Genomic DNA, 20,863 nt, shown 5'->3' on the forward strand with positions numbered 1-20,863 from the left:
TTTTCATGTGTACTTCTGGGCGGATTGTGTTTATATGTGGCACATAATAATCATAAGAATTTTCATATGGAAATTTTCCATTAGTTATGTGCGGATTATTTTGAGTGTAGGTTTCTTGACATTTTTATATTAATATCACAACATTCTGACTATGCATTCAAAAGTTATCATCTTTCAAAAACAAAAATTCCGAAAAATTTCGAAAATAATTAATGCGCGAATATTCCCTTTTTTACTTTTGGAGAAAAAGGATGTCTAGAACAAAATGATTGACCTTAATAATTTTCTATGCGTAAGTTTCATGCTTTATTTCAATTTTGTAATGTATTTGAATTGAAAAAATATCTGGGTAGAGCGCTAGACATGAAAAACGAAAAAGAGAAATTGGACTTTTTGTAACCTAGCGCTCCTCCAGATAATTTTTTTTTGCATGAAAATCCGAGCTTAAGGTTCTTTGGAGTGTACTTTCATGATAAAATAGTCATCAGCTTGATTGCATCGTTTTTACGATGTTACCTGTTAGAGGGTGCAACTTATGCAAATGCAAACCCTTTTACTTATCTGGACCTCCCTCCCTTGATAGGGACCGCCTCCCGTTTGTCATGTCCAGATATTGACTGGGACTGAGACTGTTAGAGTCAAGCCCGTAGCACTGTCGTAGCATTAGCATCGTAGCACTGTTGGGTATGCTATGGTATGCTATGGAAAAACACAGATCAAGTTTCGCAAAAGGTGTATAGCACCTTGACTTTGCTTTGCTATTTTAAGTACTCTTTCGCTATTTAGTTACCCCAATTTGAAATATTCTGATTCGTTTCATCTTCGTTTATTTACTTAATGATTTTATAGAGCAATAATTATCGTACAATAGGAATTTATTATTGTTTTTCATAATTTAATTACTGTATTTTTGAAGGCCTCAAATCACAGTAAATTACTACTAACTAATTCATAGTACTTTATGACTCTCACTGATCGCATTATACATTTATTTTCCAAACTAAACAAAGACCTTACATTTTAAAAAAATCAATCTAGCTTCTTCGTTTATATTATACTCGCATCTACAGAATCCTAGATTCTAATAACTCGTTGAGCGTTTTGTATGGCCAATTCAGTATATATGGCATTTTAGTATCTCTGTCAGAACTGAACTCTGGCACTTTATGACACGATGAGGGAAAATTTCTCTACCTTCAAGTTTGCTTAACAAAACAGCCTCTATAAATCTATGATGACACTCTCGCTACTACAAAAAAAATTGCTTCTCCAATTGCTGTCTTCGTAATCAAAAATACTTTAATTTATTCGCATTCACATCCGGAAAGAATGTCCCGGTGGTTTTTACCAGCGAAACGGACTCCTTGGAAGCTGCCGTTTGAGCTGCTGAAAGACCTGCCACCACCAGTGGCGCCGGTTGAAACATCAACCGACCGGGGTCTATCGGATCCAGCGGATACAAACCCCGCAGTGCCTGCTGAGCTGTTTGCTGTTGCTGCTGATGATGATGATGATGCTGCTGCATAGCGGAGAGACCCGGTGGAAACGCAAACAGTGGTTTTTCCGGTTCCTTGCCGGAGCAGTGGTGCTCTTTGATGGCGGCGAAGGTCTCGAAGTGGTTGTTGCAAATGACGCATTTTAGCTGGTTTCGAGTCTAAAATTAGAAAAGTTAGGCACAATTTTGTCATGGCATAAAACAGGAGTGTTTGCTTTTACCTTATCCTTGGTTGAAAGATCGAGTTCGTGCGTTACGGTGGCACTTGGTTCTGTTTTAATCTCCCGCATGTGCTTTTCGAGAATCTGCGAGAATCCGCCGAAGTCGGGAGCACCGAACAACGACGTTGGTCCCTGTTCCCAACTGCTGGTGGGAAAAAATGATTTCGAAGGACTCGCAGCAGCTGTACGCTTTCTGGAAGTATGGTCCTCCTCGTCACTTTTATGCAAGTGCAAGTCTTTTCTTAGCTCGATTGATTCCTTGGGTTGCTGCTCGGCCGGCTGTTTTGAGTCATTTTTCTCCAGCTTGAAACTGGTGAATATTGCTTGTGGAGAGTCCTGAACCTGTTGTGATCAGGTGAAGGAAGGTGATGCTCGTAAGATTCGCTGACTTGATGGCTTGATGGCTAGTCGATGGCAGTGGGAAACTACATGCAGGCACATTGATCGTTTGGTTTTGGTTAGTTAAGAGAAAGGATTGGCCTCCTTTCCTGAAGAAGGAATAATGGGTTAGGTTTTATAGAAATTTACAGTCCTAAGCCGACAGTGAGTCTTTGGATAGTGAAGCAAGAACAACTGTACTTACATTGTTGTAAACTTCCATGACATGATTTTTTCGAGGACGACCCCGCTTCCGATTGAACAGCGTTTTGCTTGATGTAAATTGAAGAAAATTTGCACTCTCTAATAAACCTTTTTGACGGTCCAATTGGGAGGTATTTGATTCTGCAGAAGACTCTCCCAATGTGGAGTCCTCCTTTTTGAGCAGACGATAGTCTACCGATGGATTGGATAGAAGTCTCGTTTTATTGAGGGTTGAAGTTGATTCCTTACTTCGACAAGTGCTCGTCGGTAGGTCTGCAGGTCCATCTGTGTCCAATTTTCGCTTTAAGGACAATTGTTCATTCGGGTTATCAAAAATTCTGGGTATTCCAGATATTGAACTACTTTCCGCTGCAGTCCTATCATTCAAATTGAGCATACTTTCATTGAATCTATAAAGTTGTCTTACATATTCGTCTCCAAATCCACTCTCCGATATTCTTTTCAACCCATCAACATTATCCGGTGCCAACATTTGCTCGTAACTCATGTTCTGCAGCATCTGCATTCTCATGTGAAGCATCATTTGCAGCGGAAGGGCTCTAAAAGTGAGTTCGGACATGACGGCCAGTAGGTCTAAAACGGGATTCCTAACGACAGTCTCAGCGGAAAGCGGAGAAGTCGCGGTTTCTTCTTCCTCTTTTGCTGCGGCAGATCCGTCCTCCGAACGGAAGGCGTTGAATTTACTTAGTAAATTCCGTGCCATCTGAAAACGACGGTAATCCACTTCGGTGTCCATGCGTTCGTGTTTGCGTTTGTGGCTTAGCAACTGACCGCTGGAGTGCAGCACGTAATGACAATTTTCGTGCATACAATGTATGTGGTTACACACTCGGGAAAAGCGACAGTTCTTGTAGGTGCAATCCTCCGATTTAAGGAACTTTTTGTATCCATCTCTCAGCAGCATTTCATCTTTCATGTGATAGGTTTTGTGCTTTTCTGTAAGGAAAGTGAATAAAGCGTGTTAAATAAAAACTAAACGAAGTCACAACATATTTTTGTGTAAAACTTACCCATGTCAGCCTTATTCTTAAAGGTGTACTTGCAATTCTCACGTCGACAGTGGAAATGTGTCGTTTTCTGTCCTCGAAAAACACAGTGGTCCGTATTGCACTCCTCGGTGGCTCGAAACCGTTGAAATCTGGTGCAAATAAAATGAATACCAAACCCGCAAGCATTAGCATACATCATTAGTAATCATATTCACCCGCACACATTCGCATTCACATTCACGCTCTGTGTACCCACCCATTCTTGACGATCGCCTCGTGCTTCCGGTGGTAATTGGCATGCATCTGCACGTCGCTGGTACTGATGTACACCTTATCACAGTTGTCGTGCACACAGTGGTAATGCGTATGCTTGTGGTTATGCTGACAGTGGCCATACTGGATGCTGCAGTCGTCCGACGACGAGAACCGATAAAATCCATACTTGAGGGACTCCTTCCGTTTCTTGTGCCACTTGAGATGGCGGATAATTTCGTACTTTTTGTACAGGACCTTCCCCCGGCAGAACGTATCGTAGCAGTGGAAGTGCTCGTGCAGGTTCTCGTACTGGCACTTTTCGCTGTTACAATCGTAGCCGGAAGCATACCGTTGAATCAGGCCATAGTTTTCTGCAACGAGACGCGAGCAAGAGCAAACAGAGAAGGTAAAGTTTGGAAAGTGTGCTTCTGTATAGGAGGAAAGTGTAGGTTCATGTACCGGAGCTAGTATTTGCTTGTACCACTTTGCAAAACTGCCGCTGGCGGGCAATCTGGCAAGACCGGATATAGTAATTAAAATGAACTTTAGCTACGTTTAAGGAATAAATTGATCTAGTTTACGGACGGAAAGTTTTCGAACTAATGAATATGTTATAATGTAGCGAACGACTTGAGAAGTTAGTGAAATATTTCCAACCCGTAGGCATAAACGCCAGAATGTAGGCAATGCATAACCAAGATTGATTACCTGCATGTAAATGAATACTACGGCAAAGTAAACAAGCGCGAGAAAATATATTGATTTGGGAAAAAACTGTTTATTCGAATCAGAGTTGATTTTGGTAGCCAAACAAGTTTAAATTGTTTGCCATCGATTTCGAAATTTCACAATTTAAGTGGCGAATGGCTCTGGATTAAAACCTCATGGAAAAATTTTGGAACCTTCTGGTCTTGAATGCTCGGACAAACCTAATAAATATCGATTTTATTATGTCCATTTGAGGAAAAAACAACATTATAAGTAAAAAAGCAAGGTTTAATTTGAAAGTAGATTGTATTTTGTGTACAAATTTGCTCAAATTGAAAGCAGTACCCTATGCTCGTACACGATAATTTGATCTCAAAATCTACATCAAAGAACTCCTAAAAATTCCAGCACAAATATTGTGAGTCCAGACTTTGTAACTTAGCTATGTAAAAATTGAATAATGTTCTATTAACATAAAATGTTTGTTAAGAGCGCTGGTAAGTCCACTTTCATGAAAATTTCTCGATAGTCTCCGTTTTAAATGGTTAATACTTCAGACAGTCCTCATTTGTTTACCCTTTGAAGCAACTACAGTATGGTTCCGATTATATCTGCACCCGATTATATCTACTCCCGATTATATCAGCCTTTTTCCCGATTATATCAGCTCCAAAAATAATTCTTTTGTTTGTTCCTTTTAAGTTATTTAATGATTTCTTTAAGGTCATATGAACAACCAAATGAGTGTTTTAGACATTTTATCCCTTAATGGGCCAACCTGCACAGTGATCCAAATACAGCAAAGTTTCGTTAATTGGTGGTTCGTTAATTGGGCGGTTCGTTAATTGGGTGTTCGCTAATTGGGCTATGTGACAACTTGAATGTCAAAATTGTATGGAATTTTCGAGTTTAGAAATTTCTAACAACTGTCAGTCGGCCCAATTAGGGAATCAGCTGGAGTGCAGTCGTGGCCCAATTAACGAATTCAGGCTGTAGCGAAATACGTAATCGCGTGAGATTACGCCGAAACGCAAAATTTTTCGCATATGGTGTCTTTGGCGATATTTCTTGGCATTAAAAAACCCTTTATTTGACAGGAACCATTATGTGATTTTTTTTTCTCTCCTGTATGGACTCATCACTGCGACCAGTATGGTTTGATCTATTGTGATATCGCCCGGGTGTTTGCTGTATAACCCGCACTGCATTTATTTTGGCTATGATCGCTATTGAGTGAGCGATATGCCTATTGAATTTTATGCGTGCTTGTGTGTAATTTGAGTACCCTTCCCTCAATGCATTTTCTCTACTTTACCCACCTTGGTCCACATGACAGCGCTGTCCCCAATTATTGCCATCCCTGGAACAGCTAACCAGTGCATTTAACTATAAGTGTCTCATTTTTGCACTATCAATAGGCCATATCGGGATAACGAAAGAAGGGTGGTGAGGGCCTGAGAATAAACCCATGCTAAAGTCACTTTGCCATCGAATGGCCTGATTCTACTAAGATTCGAACCCATGACCATTCGCTTTTCAAAGCAGACTTCGTAACCTTGCGGCTACAGAGCCCCCCATTATATGATTAAACCCCTTAAAAGTGAAATACGAAATTTATTTTCTCACATTTTCAAGATACAGGTTTGATGTGTTCAGCAAAGATATGATAAATATCAATACAAACAACTTTGTCAAAGACATCATAGCTGTATCTCTTCATATAAATTAGCAATGAAGCGTTATTTGTGGACAAACCCTTAAAAACCGTTTTTTGTCCCTAACTTATTCTGGTCAATTTTTACGTGCTCATAGTGTTCTAGAAAGTTATTTGTCTTGTCACGTTTTAGTGAAACATTATTATACGTTATTTTCTAAATTTGCTGAAATATTGAGCTTTTTCGATGAAAAATAGTACTTTTTTGAGCTCAAATATTTCTCACGGTGGTAATTGGTGGCAGATCAAACAACTTACACATAAAAGTACAACATAAAACCTGTAAAAGCAAGTATCAGTTGTCTGTATCTGATTACATATCATCAACAGTTACAGTTATCTTAAAAAGTGCCTTTTAAGTGCTGTTTACATACAAATCATTATATTTCGACAACCATAAGAGATAGATAGTTACTATATTCGACAAAGTTACTAATTTTAGTATGTTCTACAACTTTTGTAAAGACATCGTATTTTTGGTACGCATTTAAAACTTTTTTTTTTGAATCACCCTAATTTGTGGAAATATTACCACCCTAAAAATGCAAAAATAGAAGTAGTAAATTTAGTAGTAAACTGGGCATACTTTGAGCAAAAAAAAATTTTCTAATTATATCAGTTTTCCAATTAGGCCATTGCAAATCATTTTCAAAGCTTTTACCACCCTCCCCCCCCTTCCTTGGAAATTGGCTTGAAAAATCGGGGGGCACAAAAATAATCTGTAGGATATGAGTTAAATTTTTTTTATAAAATCCATTGTCTTTGGGCTCTACAGCCTGAAAAACTCGAAAAATGAGTGTACGAGTTAAGTTAACGCTTCTAGCACGAAATAGAAATCGAAGTTCAAACAGTGGAATTCCGCTGTGTAGATATATTCTTTTTCACTAGACATCGCAAAAGCGTAGTTGTCGTCGTCATCAGTAGCTTAGTAGCCACCTCGGCTCATGCTGTTTGAAGCGTTCGTCTCCATTCAACTACGTCTTGGGCCACTCGTCGCAAATTTCCGAGTCACAGAAGTCGCAAATCACTTTCGACATGGTCGAACCATCTTGCACGTTGAGCCTCCCTGTTTCTAATGCTGGTGCAGTTGTTGAAGAGAACTGTTTTCGTCGCACTGCAGTGCACTGTAGCCTACTGACTTTTGCCAGATGACGATGGTAATCTTTCCAAGCAGTGCTTGTAGCTCATGATTCATACGTCTCCGTTAATCTCCGCTTTCAGTGTGTACTCCGCCAAATATCATCCGCAGTAGCTTCCGCTCGAACATAGCGTTTTGCGAAGGGCAAAGGAAGCCTAATTTCCCGCTAAAATGCGCAACTAGATCCCCTTACTAGTGTTGTTGTCCGTGTGCACCAGCAATCCCAAATACACGAACCCATCTGCCACGTCTAGTTCGTCGCCATCAACAGTTACCGTCCACGAGAGCACGCGTTTATTTCCTCTAAGTATTTGGTCTTGGCCGCATTTATGTTTAGAACACTCGTCCTAGATCGTCGATTTCGTCGGATCACCCCTTCAAGTGCGATGTTGAATAGCATGCAAAATAAATCGTCACCTTGTCCCAACTTTCGCCGCGTCTCAAAGTAACTCGAAAGTATACCCGAGATGCACTCAAAACACAACACTCTCTCCAATGTAGCTTTACTCAGTTGCATCAGTTTATTCGGAAAACCGTCTTCGTGCATTATCTGCCATAGCTGGTCTCGATCGATTGTATCGTATGTTGCTTTGAAATCAATAAACATGTGATGCGCGGACCCTCATCAAGCCCGCCTGGTATTTCTCTACAAAACCTTGTGGTATCGGTGATAGCCAGAGTAACAGGATCATAATCAAAATTTTTTTGGGAGGCACCCCCTGGGCCCCCTCCAGGGAAATTTCCTAGCTACGCCAATGGCAATTATGAAGTGTAGCTATGTAGATAATTTTGCAAATATATCTAAGATTGCTTAAACATAATCGGTGGCTAAGTAGGCTGCGCAGAAAAACTCAAATAAATCCAAACGTAACTTTAGTGTCAAACAGCGTCTTTTTCCTGCGAGTTTTCTTAGATTACTAATAAATAGTACATTCAAGTTTTAAAGTTTTGGGAACTTATTATAACAAGGAAATCAATTGTTTAAGCTAAGCATCAATAAAGAAGGTAAGTTTTAATTATTTAAGGAAGTGTAATTCATTCAAGTGTTAAAATAAGGTGTATTTTACTAAATTATTATACTTTCCGGATTTAAAACCATGTTTTTAAATCCGGACATGCTTGACTGTTGATGGCAACTGCTTAATGTTTTTCTTGAAAAATGCGAATGGACACGCTGAACAATGCAGTAGCTATGATATAAGAAGGAGCCTCGATTCATGGAACCGTCAAAATATTTGGAATACTAAAAACTACACTTGAATGTGGATTGGAGATATGCTGGTGGTCGCAGAGGCATTCAGACTGCGCTTTCAAGTGATGAGGAGAAAATCGTGTTGGATTTCGTTACTGTTAGTGCAGAGTCAGGATTAAAAGTGAAAAACTGTATAGAAAAATGAGTATTCAATGCTTGTTTGTACAATTGCTAAGTTGTTTGCCTATAGGCATGAGTTTTTTAGATAAAATATTGCCTGTCCGGAAAACGATTCAAAAGTGTCCAGATTTTGATTCATTAAGATGTGAAGTGCCCGGATTTATGAACAAGACAAGCCATTTTATTTCTCTTATTTTAAAGCTTTTATTGAGTTTCTATTATAAAATTGATATGCTACTGCACGTTTAACCTTTGAATTGTATAACAGAACAAAGCAATTATCGTTATGTTTCGAAATTATTTTTTACGGAGCGTATTAAAAATGTGATCCTCTTAAGTGCACGGATATTGATGCAGCATGGTAAACTTTAAGTAAAAATGCCTAAAATCCATATATTTTTGCTCGATTAAAAAATTCTCTTTGTTTTTTTTCGACCCCACCCCCCCGTGGCCCAACACCGAAGGGACAAAACCTTTTTTAAATATTTGTAATGGCCTTATATCATAGACTAATAGACTAATCTCAAGTTTTTAGTCTTGACCTTGAAATGCGGTCATACATATATAATATTTTTTGAAACGATGGCGCTGCCAAAATCATCATCGGGGATTTCAACGCTCCAGTCGACCAAGAGTAAGAATATGAACTGGGATTGGAAGATTCGCACACTTTACTTTCTTCCAGCACAAATAAGTACACGAGGATGTCCCCGAGTCATACAGAAACACAGACCGGATACGTTTTGATCCACTGCCGGTACAGCTCACTGCTCAGATATCGATAACGTCAGATCCTATCAAACGTAAACGCTGGACTCGGACCACTTTCTGATAATGCTTAAGATGCGCCCTAAACTCTCAGTAACGAAAAACATTTGGTATGAAGCCCGTCTCGGTTGAATCTTGCGGGCTGAGGCAGCCTGACGGTGCCGAAAATTGCGCGCATTCGCTGGAAGCTGCGCCGCCCGCCGAAAGACGACGACAAGCTTACTGTGCGATAAGAAAGCTAAGTCAGCCAGGTTTGTCAACTTGATAATATTTAGTCGTGGGCAGAAATGTTACAGTTTCACTATCAGATCATCCTGATGCATTTTGTTTATATAAACCTAAGACAGGACGTGAAACGTGGCTTCTTATTCTTCTTAACTTTGTTTTGACGATTCCCTTTCAAAATTTAGTACGGCAACAAAAAGTGTTTCCGAAAATGTTTGAATTTCAGCTACTGGTTGATCACTAATTACACAAAAATCGATTACACAATTTGGCCGAATTACACTTACACTTCAATTTAATTTGTTTTATGTCAACACGCCACGATAAACGAATTCTAAAAAACCCGATTTAATCCACCTAGTGGTGAAAGGAACCTTTGTTATACGGTCTTACTTGCTATTTGAGATAGAAATCGACACGTTTTCGGAACATAATTCATCTATTGGTCAACGTTGCGTAATGCGTTGGTTTACATAAAATTTTTGAAAATTGAATAAGTTTACAAATTTTGAACAAAATAGGAACACTTTTAAATTTTGATAGATCCTTTTTTCATGAAATTGCTGAGTAAGGATAAGTAAGTTGTTATTAATTTGAGTAAGTGCAAATAAAAGCAAGTTGCAAGAGGAAATCTTATTCTTTAACATATACATTGCCTAGTAAAGGTCTAGTTTATAGGTTTTTGAACTATGCATAATTTCCTGTAATGCCATTCTATTTGATTCACATCAATAGAGTTTTCTAGAATAATTTTCATCAATTTTTATTAACCTTCGGTTACTCACGCTCTTATATTTTGTACAACACGTGTAGGTTTTTCAACGCCATATTGTTATAAAGTTACAAATCGTTGTTGAACTAACGTATATTCTTCAATAAACTTATTCTGAGCAAAATGTCATAATTATTCAATGCATTAATAATTTAAATTGTTGGGAAAATAGATTAGCATAAACCGCCATCACAGAAACGAAGCAATCAGCAAGCGAGGTGTACCGCAATTGACCCCAAGTGGAATTTTCTCTCGTTTCTCCATATGGGAAAATGGTGTCTGTATGCAGCAAAACTACCCAATGTAAAATGTTTAAAATGTATCCATCTGCTGGTAGTCGAGTAATTCGTAGTCAAAATTAGGGTATTTTTTATAATCAAAGTTCTACAGTTCCTAAACAAGCAAATATAGAGGTATACTATATTCAGCAAAGTTGTGTATTTTTATCATTTGTACAACTTTGTAATACATGAAAAAGTCATACTACAATTACAAAAAGAGCAAAAATATAAAACCTGATTTTACAAATTCCTTTACAATAAATAAGACTTTTCTATCTTAGCTGCAGAGATGGAAGGTTACTGTCTTTAGCAAAATTTCTTGTAATGATATGCTCTATAACTTTGCAGAACACATCAATGTGTTATATTGACACTGACGAAAAATAATTTTTTTTATTCACTTTTAGGGGGATTAATCAAAATTTAGATTCCACCAGACGATAGAGCTTTTAATTTCAAGAAACTAATCTAAAGGTTCGATAAACCTAAAACCAAGTTTTCCCAGTCAAAACTCTAGTACGCACGTTTTCTTTGGTTTGGGATTATAGTGCGCGCGAGTAACTGTGTTGCAAAAGTTGGCGCGAGTGTTCGAGGGGTAATATCTTTTGACCGGTACAACCAATTCTTATGAAATTTTGCATATATATTCGTAGTGTCAAAACCTCTCGTTTGATATTAAAATAATTGAAATTAGGTAAATTATCTTGGTTAAAATCATTATAAATTTTTGTTAATTTTGGTGTGGTGTATACGGTTGCTCATAACTTTCAAATTAAACGTCCAATCAAAAAATCATTCAATAGTGATCTATTAGGATATATTATCTTTCAAATGAGACTAATAGCACATAAATCGGTTTGGCCATCTCTAAGAAACAGGCGATAATTATTACCTTGTCAAAACAGGTTTTTTAAGCATAACTTTTAAACTACTTGTTTGTTTTCAATTAAAAATTCCTGAACAATTTAGCTTAAATAAGGGCTTTCATTTGATACTAAGATCGTTGAAATCGGTCATGTAGTTCCGAAGAAACCCGTGTCACGTATTTTTCACATTTTTGCTTATAACTTTTAAACGAAACGTCGTATCACGAAACAACTCAATAGTGATCTACTAGACAATAACACCTTTCAAACAAAAGTAATAGCGAACCATTCGGTTCAGCCATCGCTGAGAAACAGGCGATAGAAAAAATCATTACATACATACACACACACACACACACACACAGACATTGCTCAAATCGTCGAACCCTATCGATTGGTATATGTGACTTGGCCCTCCGGGCCTCGGATCAATTTCGTGTTTTTCGACCAATTTTTAAACCTTTGTTATAGTATAACAAAGGTAAAAACGGATTAGACACGGTTTCAATTTGCGCCGATTGGACTATTGGAGCCTAAATCGAGCCGGATTAAAACTGTTAATGCTGTATCAAAGGTCAAAATTATAAAAAAAAGTTGTCTGAATTCTAATTTTTTTCTAATTTCCTCATTCAGGGTCAAATCTAAAAAATCTATTCTAATATCTAACAGAATACGGATTATCATTCTTCGAGTAGAATATTTCCCAGCGACATACCTTCATCGGCTTTGTAAATAAAACTGGATCATTACAAGGCCAGACAGAACCGTTCGAAATGACAGCTCAGCATCCTTTTCAAATTTCATTACAATAGAATTCGACTAATTTTAATTCGGCTGACTATGCTGTTCTATGATCCGGCAAAACAAACCTCGAGCAGGTTGTCTAATCTAACATCATTCCTCTTTTGTTAATCACAAGCTGACTGGAGGTCCCTTAAAATGTATAATTTACGTACCGACGTGACCGGCTCTGGCAATGCGCAATTTTTATTTGCCTTCCTAAATGGCTTTTATTCGCCCGGGCTGAACTCGATAATAATAGAAATATTAACTTTTTTCTACAAATCATTCCAACCCGACAAAAAGCGGCTCATGTCCATATATGTAGATTGAAGAGAGATGATAGGAGCAAGGTAGAGAAACACCGAATGGCCGATCTCGAATCCAATCAAATAATATCGACACTCGTAGAGCGAATGCGCGGCGGCCTGGCAGTGGCTGTCGAAGGAACCGCGCGCCGATGGATAGCAAAAGGTGGCCACAAATTAACCGTGGCGGACGAAGGCAGCAGCCGAGAAGGGAAATAATATCAAAAACTTGACTTCTAAGCCACATTTTTAACATTTATTCTCCTTCTTCATGCGCGATTTCTTGTTCAGTATTTCAACTTTTTCAAGCCTTTTTGCTACTCTCGTGTTTTGTTTTCGAGGGAAATAAAAAATTGCTCGCTTGATCTAAGCCCGGGTAGGCCAAGTTAAAACCAGTCTTTGATGAATATGTGATGGAAATCAATGTTATGTTAATGGCACGTCAAAAATTCCGAAATTCTCATTGAAACATATGAAGCATTTTTGGCCGGCCGGCCAGCCAGCGCAGCGCGGTGAAGCTGGATTTAGCTTTTTTCCCCTGCGAAGAATGGGCACGCGGTGACGGTCAGCGCGGTCGGGGTATGTAAAATCGGTCAGTTGATTTGTGCGCGCAAAAATAAGTCAGAATTAAAGAAACGAAACCGCAAGGATTACGGCTTGTCTCGAATCGACACTGCGGGTGTCATTTCGAATGGAAATTAGGTTTTAGGTTTGAACAGATCGTGCAAGGGTTGGGCCGAAACAGCTTTTGCTCGTGGATTAATTAACGTTAGCGGATTTGTTGAGTACTCTGAAATAAAACATAAGCTGTAATCTATCTGGCCAAGTGTCAGGTGACAATATTAAAGGAGCTTTATCCGGTGATGTTGCTACAATGAATGTGCCAGAGGCTGTGGCTCCAATGATTGTCATTTGAAACTGATGAGCGTTTGCAGGATGAACAAATGAAGCACCGTTCTTAGAATTGTTTGCGAGAAGTTTCATAATTCAGAACTAGTATGTTCCGCGTGCATCACGGAGAATCGAAAACAGCGGGTCTCGTTGCAACTAGTTTGGACCACCCATGCAAGCGAGTGTCAGATGGATAACTTTCCATCGCACGTGTTTTGAGCAAACAGTAAACTTTGAATAATTCTTGTTCGTGTGCGGAAAACTTTACTACTAAATGTGTTTGTTTAAGAACAAAACTAGCTGTCCATGCCAAATGAGTGAAGTGAAATCAAACTATATAAGGCTTATACAAATTTGAAAAAAAGTTTATGTCGCCCCCCCCTTCCAAAATTTTCGAAAATTTAAGGGGCAAAAAAATAAAGTGTAATACATATTATGTTGCATTCTTTAGTGATAAGCAGATTTTTTACAGCTCGCCGAGTTTACATTCTGAATCGAGTCTAAATTACCCAATATGTGCAAAGTTAAAGTAATTATCCGCTTAGTCTCGATCAACTTTCCAACTAAGTTTTTTGATTCCTGCTACAGGTCGCAGGCGCTCCCAAAGTCGAAAATTGGATGTGCTTGAAATCAGACTTTTGGCTCCATTTACTTTAAATCTTATTCCATTTTATTTTAACTTGTTTTAAAAGAACCGAATTAGATTGAGGCATCAATAAACTAAACAATATATTAGTGAAATTTGGTACCGCTTTTGACGGATATATTCCGAATTGCAGGAGGGTTATTTTATGCTGTCATCGGTAGTAGATAGATTAAAATAGAAATACAGCAAATTAGACACTCCGGAATATCAGCATTCAGTGCTTTCGGGGCTCCAATTGGTCGTTTTATTCCGTAGTGTCCAAGAACTTACCCTAATTTTGGATGTTGGGTACATAAAGCTTACAATTTTACCTTACAAATACAATATTTTACCATGCATTGAATGCATGCAGAAAGAATGTTACTGAATTGCCATTGTCATGTTGTGATTATCATTGGGATCAATGGTGGCCGCGACATTAACATCAAATCAAGTCATGTTAAGTTATATTGCTCTTGTACTGTGCTTTGTCTTCTTCTGCTTCAAAATGGAGTTTTAGTATGGATTATGGCAATGTGCGAAACTTGAATTAAATTGGAATAAGATTTTCATTGCTAGGCAGTCGTAACGGTTTATCTCCTCAAACATTTCAATGATTGGTTCGGTTTGAACTAAAATTTAAGTACTGTACAACATTTTTGTATTAAATATGCATTAATATGGTAAAATAAACACTTGTTTCTACTCCTTTGTTTCGGTTTTGAAGGCTTGATGTTATTATTTTTTTCTTGCCCCCCCCTTGAACAATATTTCGAGACCAGGACATAAACTTTTTTCCAAATTTGTATAAGCCTAATTGCTTTTAAAAAATTAAACACTGAATTTGGTTTTATTTGGCTGCCATACATTGTACATTTGAATTAGTCCGCAATTAGGCAGTGATCTTTTTTTTCATTCAAATCAACTACGAGTAACAACATAGACCAACTAAACACTCCGTGAATAAGCATGCATAAGCATACCACAAACAAGTTCCCCACAGACGATGTCTAGGTGCCAAATCAATCAGTATGTAGAGTGATCAAATCGTAAATTCGACCTAAAGCGTAAGCAAAATAGCAATATTTCAACCAACTCCTAATAAAGCGATTGTAATCTAAGGCCACGGACATATAATGTAGTTGTTATAATGTGCGCTCCATTCGCTCGATCGTCCGTTTCTGTCGAAATCCGATTTCATGGGCCCGCAGATTGAAAGCTACTGCATACCTAGCATCCATCAGTGTTGTCTTTTGCTGAGTTCTTCTTGATCCTTTTTTAACCGTCGCGGGACAGAAACTAGTACATAGTTTGATGGCGATGCAAAATTCATGAGATTGAATAAAAACTAGACTAATTTTTTATAACTCATTCATTTCATTGTTTGTATGTGTTAAATTACTTTAAAACCAGCATAACGAACGATCAAAGGCTTCGATAGCATCAATAGACTACGTCACAACCGGCGGCTTCGTATATTATTTACCGTATTTTAACGATCGGTTGTCGGGTAAAGGCAACATTTTTACTGTCGAAAATGAAAAATTGAAAACTATTATTCATGTTATTAGGATCTCCGACTGCCGCCGCGTCGCGCCGCGGTCCGTATTCAGGCTGAACCACTTTGTTTTGGCTTGCATCGATTCACCACCGGCCGAAATGTTAAATGAGTTTGCTATTTTCCATTCCGCTGCTGCCGTTCGTCTAAAACATTGTCTTTGATGTGGACGGAGAGGGTGCCCGGGGCCTTGTCATTTAGGCACACTTCACCGAAAATTCAACTGCGGTAATGATAGTGTTTCGCAGCCCAACCGGTTTACTACTTCTCCGCTAGAAGTACCACTCTGACAGTCCATCTTGGCCAAATTTAGCACAAAAAGCTTCTTCGGGCTACCTAATGCCTAATCCACTTCTGGCTCTTTCTCCCGTGCGCGGTGAGCTCCATCGACAGCAGTGCAGGAGCCACCGCGAAAATAAAAAAAAAGCTTTTCCCTTGTCCCCGGTGTGTGGCGTGGCGCACGCCCAAGACATTTAATCATTTTTTTCTCTGTTGATATTGTTGCTTCTCCTCAAATCTTATATTAAAATAACATCTTCCCGAGCCGAGCTGTACCAAAGTGGATGACTCGACGAGTATGGCGGTGGCTGCCTGTGGTGGCCAAGCGAAACATGCTGGAAAATAATTGATCTTCGCGCACGGCCCAAATCTTGCAACACAAAAGGTATTAGTTTCTCGCCTAACTCGGTTCCATCGGTGAAAAACGCTTTCTGCGGTGAGTGTTAGAGCAATTATTCGAGGTATTTTGTGTGACTGCAGCTAGCCTCAAATGAGGTAAACACGCTTATAATCTATACGTTAATTCGGTTTGAGTGATCAGGATGGTGAAAGAAAGTCCTTTCAGTGCAGTGCAGCTGACCCGCAACATGTTTATTTATTAATTTATTAATTTTCAACGTGTACAGAACAAAATTCAACAAAATGAAATGCAAAGCAATCGCAATCAAATTGGGAATTAAGGGAATGGACTGTCAACATATAAAGTTACAGTAACACTCAATTGAGATGATAACCAAAACATCATGGCCAAACCAAAAGCACGGAATTGTACGTGAGATTGTTGACCAAATTGTTGACGCCAAGGAAAATTTCCACGGGACTGGACTTGGATCTGAACTAGGATTTGAACTTGGACTCAAATTTGAACATGGATCTGAACTTGGACTTGGATTTGAACTTGAACTAGGATTTGAATGTGGGCTTTGATTTGAATGGGGGCTTGGACTTGAACTTGGACTTGGATTTGAATTTGGACTTGGACAGGAATTTGCACTTGGATTTGAACTTGGACTTGGATTTGAACATGGATTTGGATCTGAACTTGAACTTGGATTTAAACTTGGACTTGGATGTGAACTTGGACTTGGATATAAACTTGTACTTGGATTTGAGCTTGGACTTGAATCTGAACTTTGACTTGCTTCTGAACACTTGGATTTAAACTTGGACTTAGATCTGAACTTGGACTTGGAGTGGAACTTGGGCTTGGATTTGAACAGGGATCGGAACTTGAACTTGGATCTGAACACGGACTTGAATTGTAACATGGACTTGGATTGGAACTTGGTCTTGGATTTAAATTTGGACTTGTATTTAAACTTTAACTTTACGGGAAGAGTAAATGTTTAATGTGACAAATCAAAAATAAGATGAACGGAAAATCTTGATCTTAGACTAAAAATTTCGACTAAGCAAGGGTGAGAGTCGAACTTACAGCTCTCAATCTCTAGTTGAGCGTGTTGTTTAACCAATTAGACCACCACGCCGTTTGATAAACTTTAAACTTTAACTTGGATTTAAACTCAGACTTGGATTTGACGCCTCCCTGTATAAGTCATTTGGGCTTGGATTTAAACTTTAATTTGGATTTGAATTCAAACTTGGATTTGAACGCCTCCCTGTATCAGTCATATGTTCTCCGTGTGCAAACTAACCTGCGAAAAAAACCAAAAGACTTTTGGAGTTTTGTAAACTCGAAACGCAAATGCTATTTTTTCCCGCCAACGTCTATCTCGATGGCTCAGAATCGTGCTCTACTACAGACTCCTGCGAAATGTTTGCATCCTTTTGTCTGAGTGCCTCCGACGCAGAAACTAAATTGGCTGCAGTAAATGTGGAATTAAATAAAAAGGAAACTTTTCCTATTTAATTCTGCTATGTATATTTATTCTTGACAAATACGTATTTCGCCTATGACTTGCAGACTTCCTCAGTATCTTTTTTAGATCTGGAACTCGGGCTTTTTATTTAATTCTAGGTTTCGTATTCTACTAAAACGCTCCAAAAACTTTAGCGCAGTGAATGTTCCCGAAGGACTCATCGACCTCGACACTTCCGGAATTACTCCAGTGATTGAAGCAGCTCCTAGATTGAAACGATCATTTTCCCCCGGACCAAATGAAATCCCAATCGCTATCTTTTGTCGCTGCGCATTTCAGTTATCTATATTTTGTACCACTTTGTTGTATTTTAAACAAGTCTTTTGCACAAGGCATGAATAAGAAGGATCGTTCCTAGAAACGATTCTTCATGTTCATAAGAGTGGCGATCGTCGGAACGTTAGGAACTGCAGTAAAATTACCAGCTTGTCGGTAGCTTTCAAGCTTTTTGAAATTATTGTGGGCACTGCCATGCTTAACCGTACCAAAAACTACATATCAGCTTTCCAGTACGGGTTCATGCCTCGTCGATCGGTTTCCACCAACCTACTCGAATTTGCCTCCTGCTTCACGCAATTTGAAGAAAAAGCACAAGTCGACACAATCGACCGGATCGATCATCGCATCCTTCTACGGAAATTGCATCGTTTGGGAGCCTCAGAGCCTATTGGCTTGGCTTGAATCATATTTACGCGATAGAGTCTTACTAGTCAAGTTAGAATCTACTGTTTCAATTGTGTTTACAAATAAGTCTGGTGTTCCTCAAGGAAGCAATATGGGGCCCTTGCTGTTCATGTTGTTCTTCAACAATGTAGTTATGCTACTAGAAGCCGGATGCGCACTCATCTATGCTGACGATCTTAAATTGTTTCTATGCGCTCTATCAACGAATGTCGCCGGCTCCAAAAATTGTTAGATGCCTTTGTGAATTGGTGCAAGTTCAACTACTCGATAGTGAGCACCGCAAAATGTGAAGTAATAACGTTTCATCGCTCTCATAACCCTATCATCTTTGACTACAATATAAACGGAAATACTGTCCGGAGGGTAGAACAAGCTAGCGACCTCGGCAACTTACTCGACTCTAAACTAACGCTAACGTTCACCGTTCTGCAATTATTTCCAAAGCATTCCGACAGCTAGGACTTATCTCCAAACTCGGAAGAGATTTTAAGGATCCCCACTGCTTGAAATCTTTATATTGTGCATTAGTCCGTCCTTTGCTTGAAAATGCCTGCGTGATTTGGCAACCACAGCAGCTCACCAGGATTCTAAAAATTGAACGCATCCAAAAACGATTTATCCGTATTGCCCTCAGAGATTTGCTTTGGAGAGACCCAAAGAATATTCCTCCTTATCGTAAACGTTGTCTTCTGCTCGGTTTGGACAAACTGGAAAGGCGCAGAAAAGTTCAACAGGCAGCGCTTATAGCAAAAATTTTGAACAACGTCATTGATTCGCGGCTAGGGCTAGGGCTAGGGCTAGGGCTAGGGCTAGGGCTAGGGCTAGGGCTAGGGCTAGGGCTAGGGCTAGGGCTAGGGCTAGGGCTAGGGCTAGGGCTAGGGCTAGGGCTAGGGCTAGGGCTAGGGCTAGGGCTAGGGCTAGGGCTAGGGCTAGGGCTAGGGCTAGGGCTAGGGCTAGGGCTAGGGCTAGGGCTAGGGCTAGGGCTAGGGCTAGGGCTAGGGCTAGGGCTAGGGCTAGGGCTAGGGCTAGGGCTAGGGCTAGGGCTAGGGCTAGGGCTAGGGCTAGGGCTAGGGCTAGGGCTAGGGCTAGGGCTAGGGCTAGGGCTAGGGCTAGGGCTAGGGCTAGGGCTAGGGCTAGGGCTAGGGCTAGGGCTAGGGCTAGGGCTAGGGCTAGGGCTAGGGCTAGGGCTAGGGCTAGGGCTAGGGCTAGGGCTAGGGCTAGGGCTAGGGCTAGGGCTAGGGCTAGAGCTAGGGCTAGGGCTAGGGCTAGGGCTAGGGCTAGGGCTAGGGCTAGGGCTAGGGCTAGGGCTAGGGCTAGGGCTAGGGCTAGGGCTAGGGCTAGGGCTAGGGCTAGGGCTAGGGCTAGGGCTAGGGCTAGGGCTAGGGCTAGGGCTAGGGCTAGGGCTAGGGCTAGGGCTAGGGCTAGGGCTAGGGCTAGGGCTAGGGCTAGGGCTAGGGCTAGGGCTAGGGCTAGGGCTAGGGCTAGGGCTAGGGCTAGGGCTAGGGCTAGGGCTAGGGCTAGGGCTAGGGCTAGGGCTAGGGCTAGGGCTAGGGCTAGGGCTAGGGCTAGGGCTAGGGCTAGGGCTAGGGCTAGGGCTAGGGCTAGGGCTAGGGCTAGGGCTAGGGCTAGGGCTAGGGCTAGGGCTAGGGCTAGGGCTAGGGCTAGGGCTAGGGCTAGGGCTAGGGCTACGATTGCTGGATTTTTCTGCGTCGTTCTAAAGTATCTAGACCGATAAGGCGACATCGTTCAGAATACAAATACACAGAATACACAGGATCACGCCATGGGAGATCACGCAGTACAATGCGAATAAGTCTCTTCTGCACTCGTTTAATTCTCAATGTTCAGCGTACTTTATAAGGAGTTCAGATCAGAAACGCGTTTTCGCACCAGGGGACAATACAGGGCGTTTATTTATTTATTTATTTATTTATTTGATATACTTGTTAAACTTGTTATACTTGTTTAAACAGTATGGATTCTTAAAGTCCCGTCCAATATTTGTTATGAAACCGAGCTGCCGGTTTGCTTAAGAAATTACATTCGAACGATTCTGAATAAAACATAGCTTGGCACCGAGAACAACGCCCAGGTCGTTGACATGTTCAACTCTGTTAAGTACTTGGCCAGCAATGTTATATTCGAACAATACAGGGCTGACAGTTCGATGGAATCTGACATTTAGCCGTGCTAACGATGAGCCTGTTCTTTCGATACCAATTGACAAATTTCGGCAGTCTTCAATGGATCGACCAGCGAGATATAGTTTCAAATCGTCCGCGTATATTTACTTACATCCATCACCCAAAAGTAAAGCAATGTCATTACAATACACGAGAAATACAATACATTACACGAGAAAAGCAATGGGCCCATATTTCTGCCTTGTGATACCCCTGATCTATTTGTAAATGGAAGGAGGGACATGGATTGAGCTGCACGCGTAGTGTC

General features: G+C 40.1%; 1 protein-coding gene across 1 annotated transcript in view; it reads right to left on the reverse strand.

Annotated features, from left to right (window-relative positions):
- Positions 1 to 1,288: 1,288 nt before the first annotated feature.
- Positions 1,289 to 20,863, reverse strand: part of LOC128740531 (uncharacterized) — a 38,577-nt gene continuing 19,002 nt past the window's right edge. Inside the window, exons 2-6 of the mRNA XM_053836075.1 lie at positions 3,565 to 3,934; positions 3,330 to 3,457; positions 2,300 to 3,255; positions 1,717 to 2,058; positions 1,289 to 1,654 (exon numbers count right to left, since the gene is read on the reverse strand). Coding sequence (XP_053692050.1) covers positions 1,289 to 1,654; positions 1,717 to 2,058; positions 2,300 to 3,255; positions 3,330 to 3,457; positions 3,565 to 3,934 — 2,162 coding nt within the window. The remainder of the gene's footprint in view (positions 1,655 to 1,716; positions 2,059 to 2,299; positions 3,256 to 3,329; positions 3,458 to 3,564; positions 3,935 to 20,863) is intronic.

This window comes from Sabethes cyaneus, chromosome 3 (assembly GCF_943734655.1).
Source record: "Sabethes cyaneus chromosome 3, idSabCyanKW18_F2, whole genome shotgun sequence".
In the NCBI taxonomy this organism is placed as follows: Eukaryota; Metazoa; Arthropoda; class Insecta; order Diptera; family Culicidae; genus Sabethes; species Sabethes cyaneus.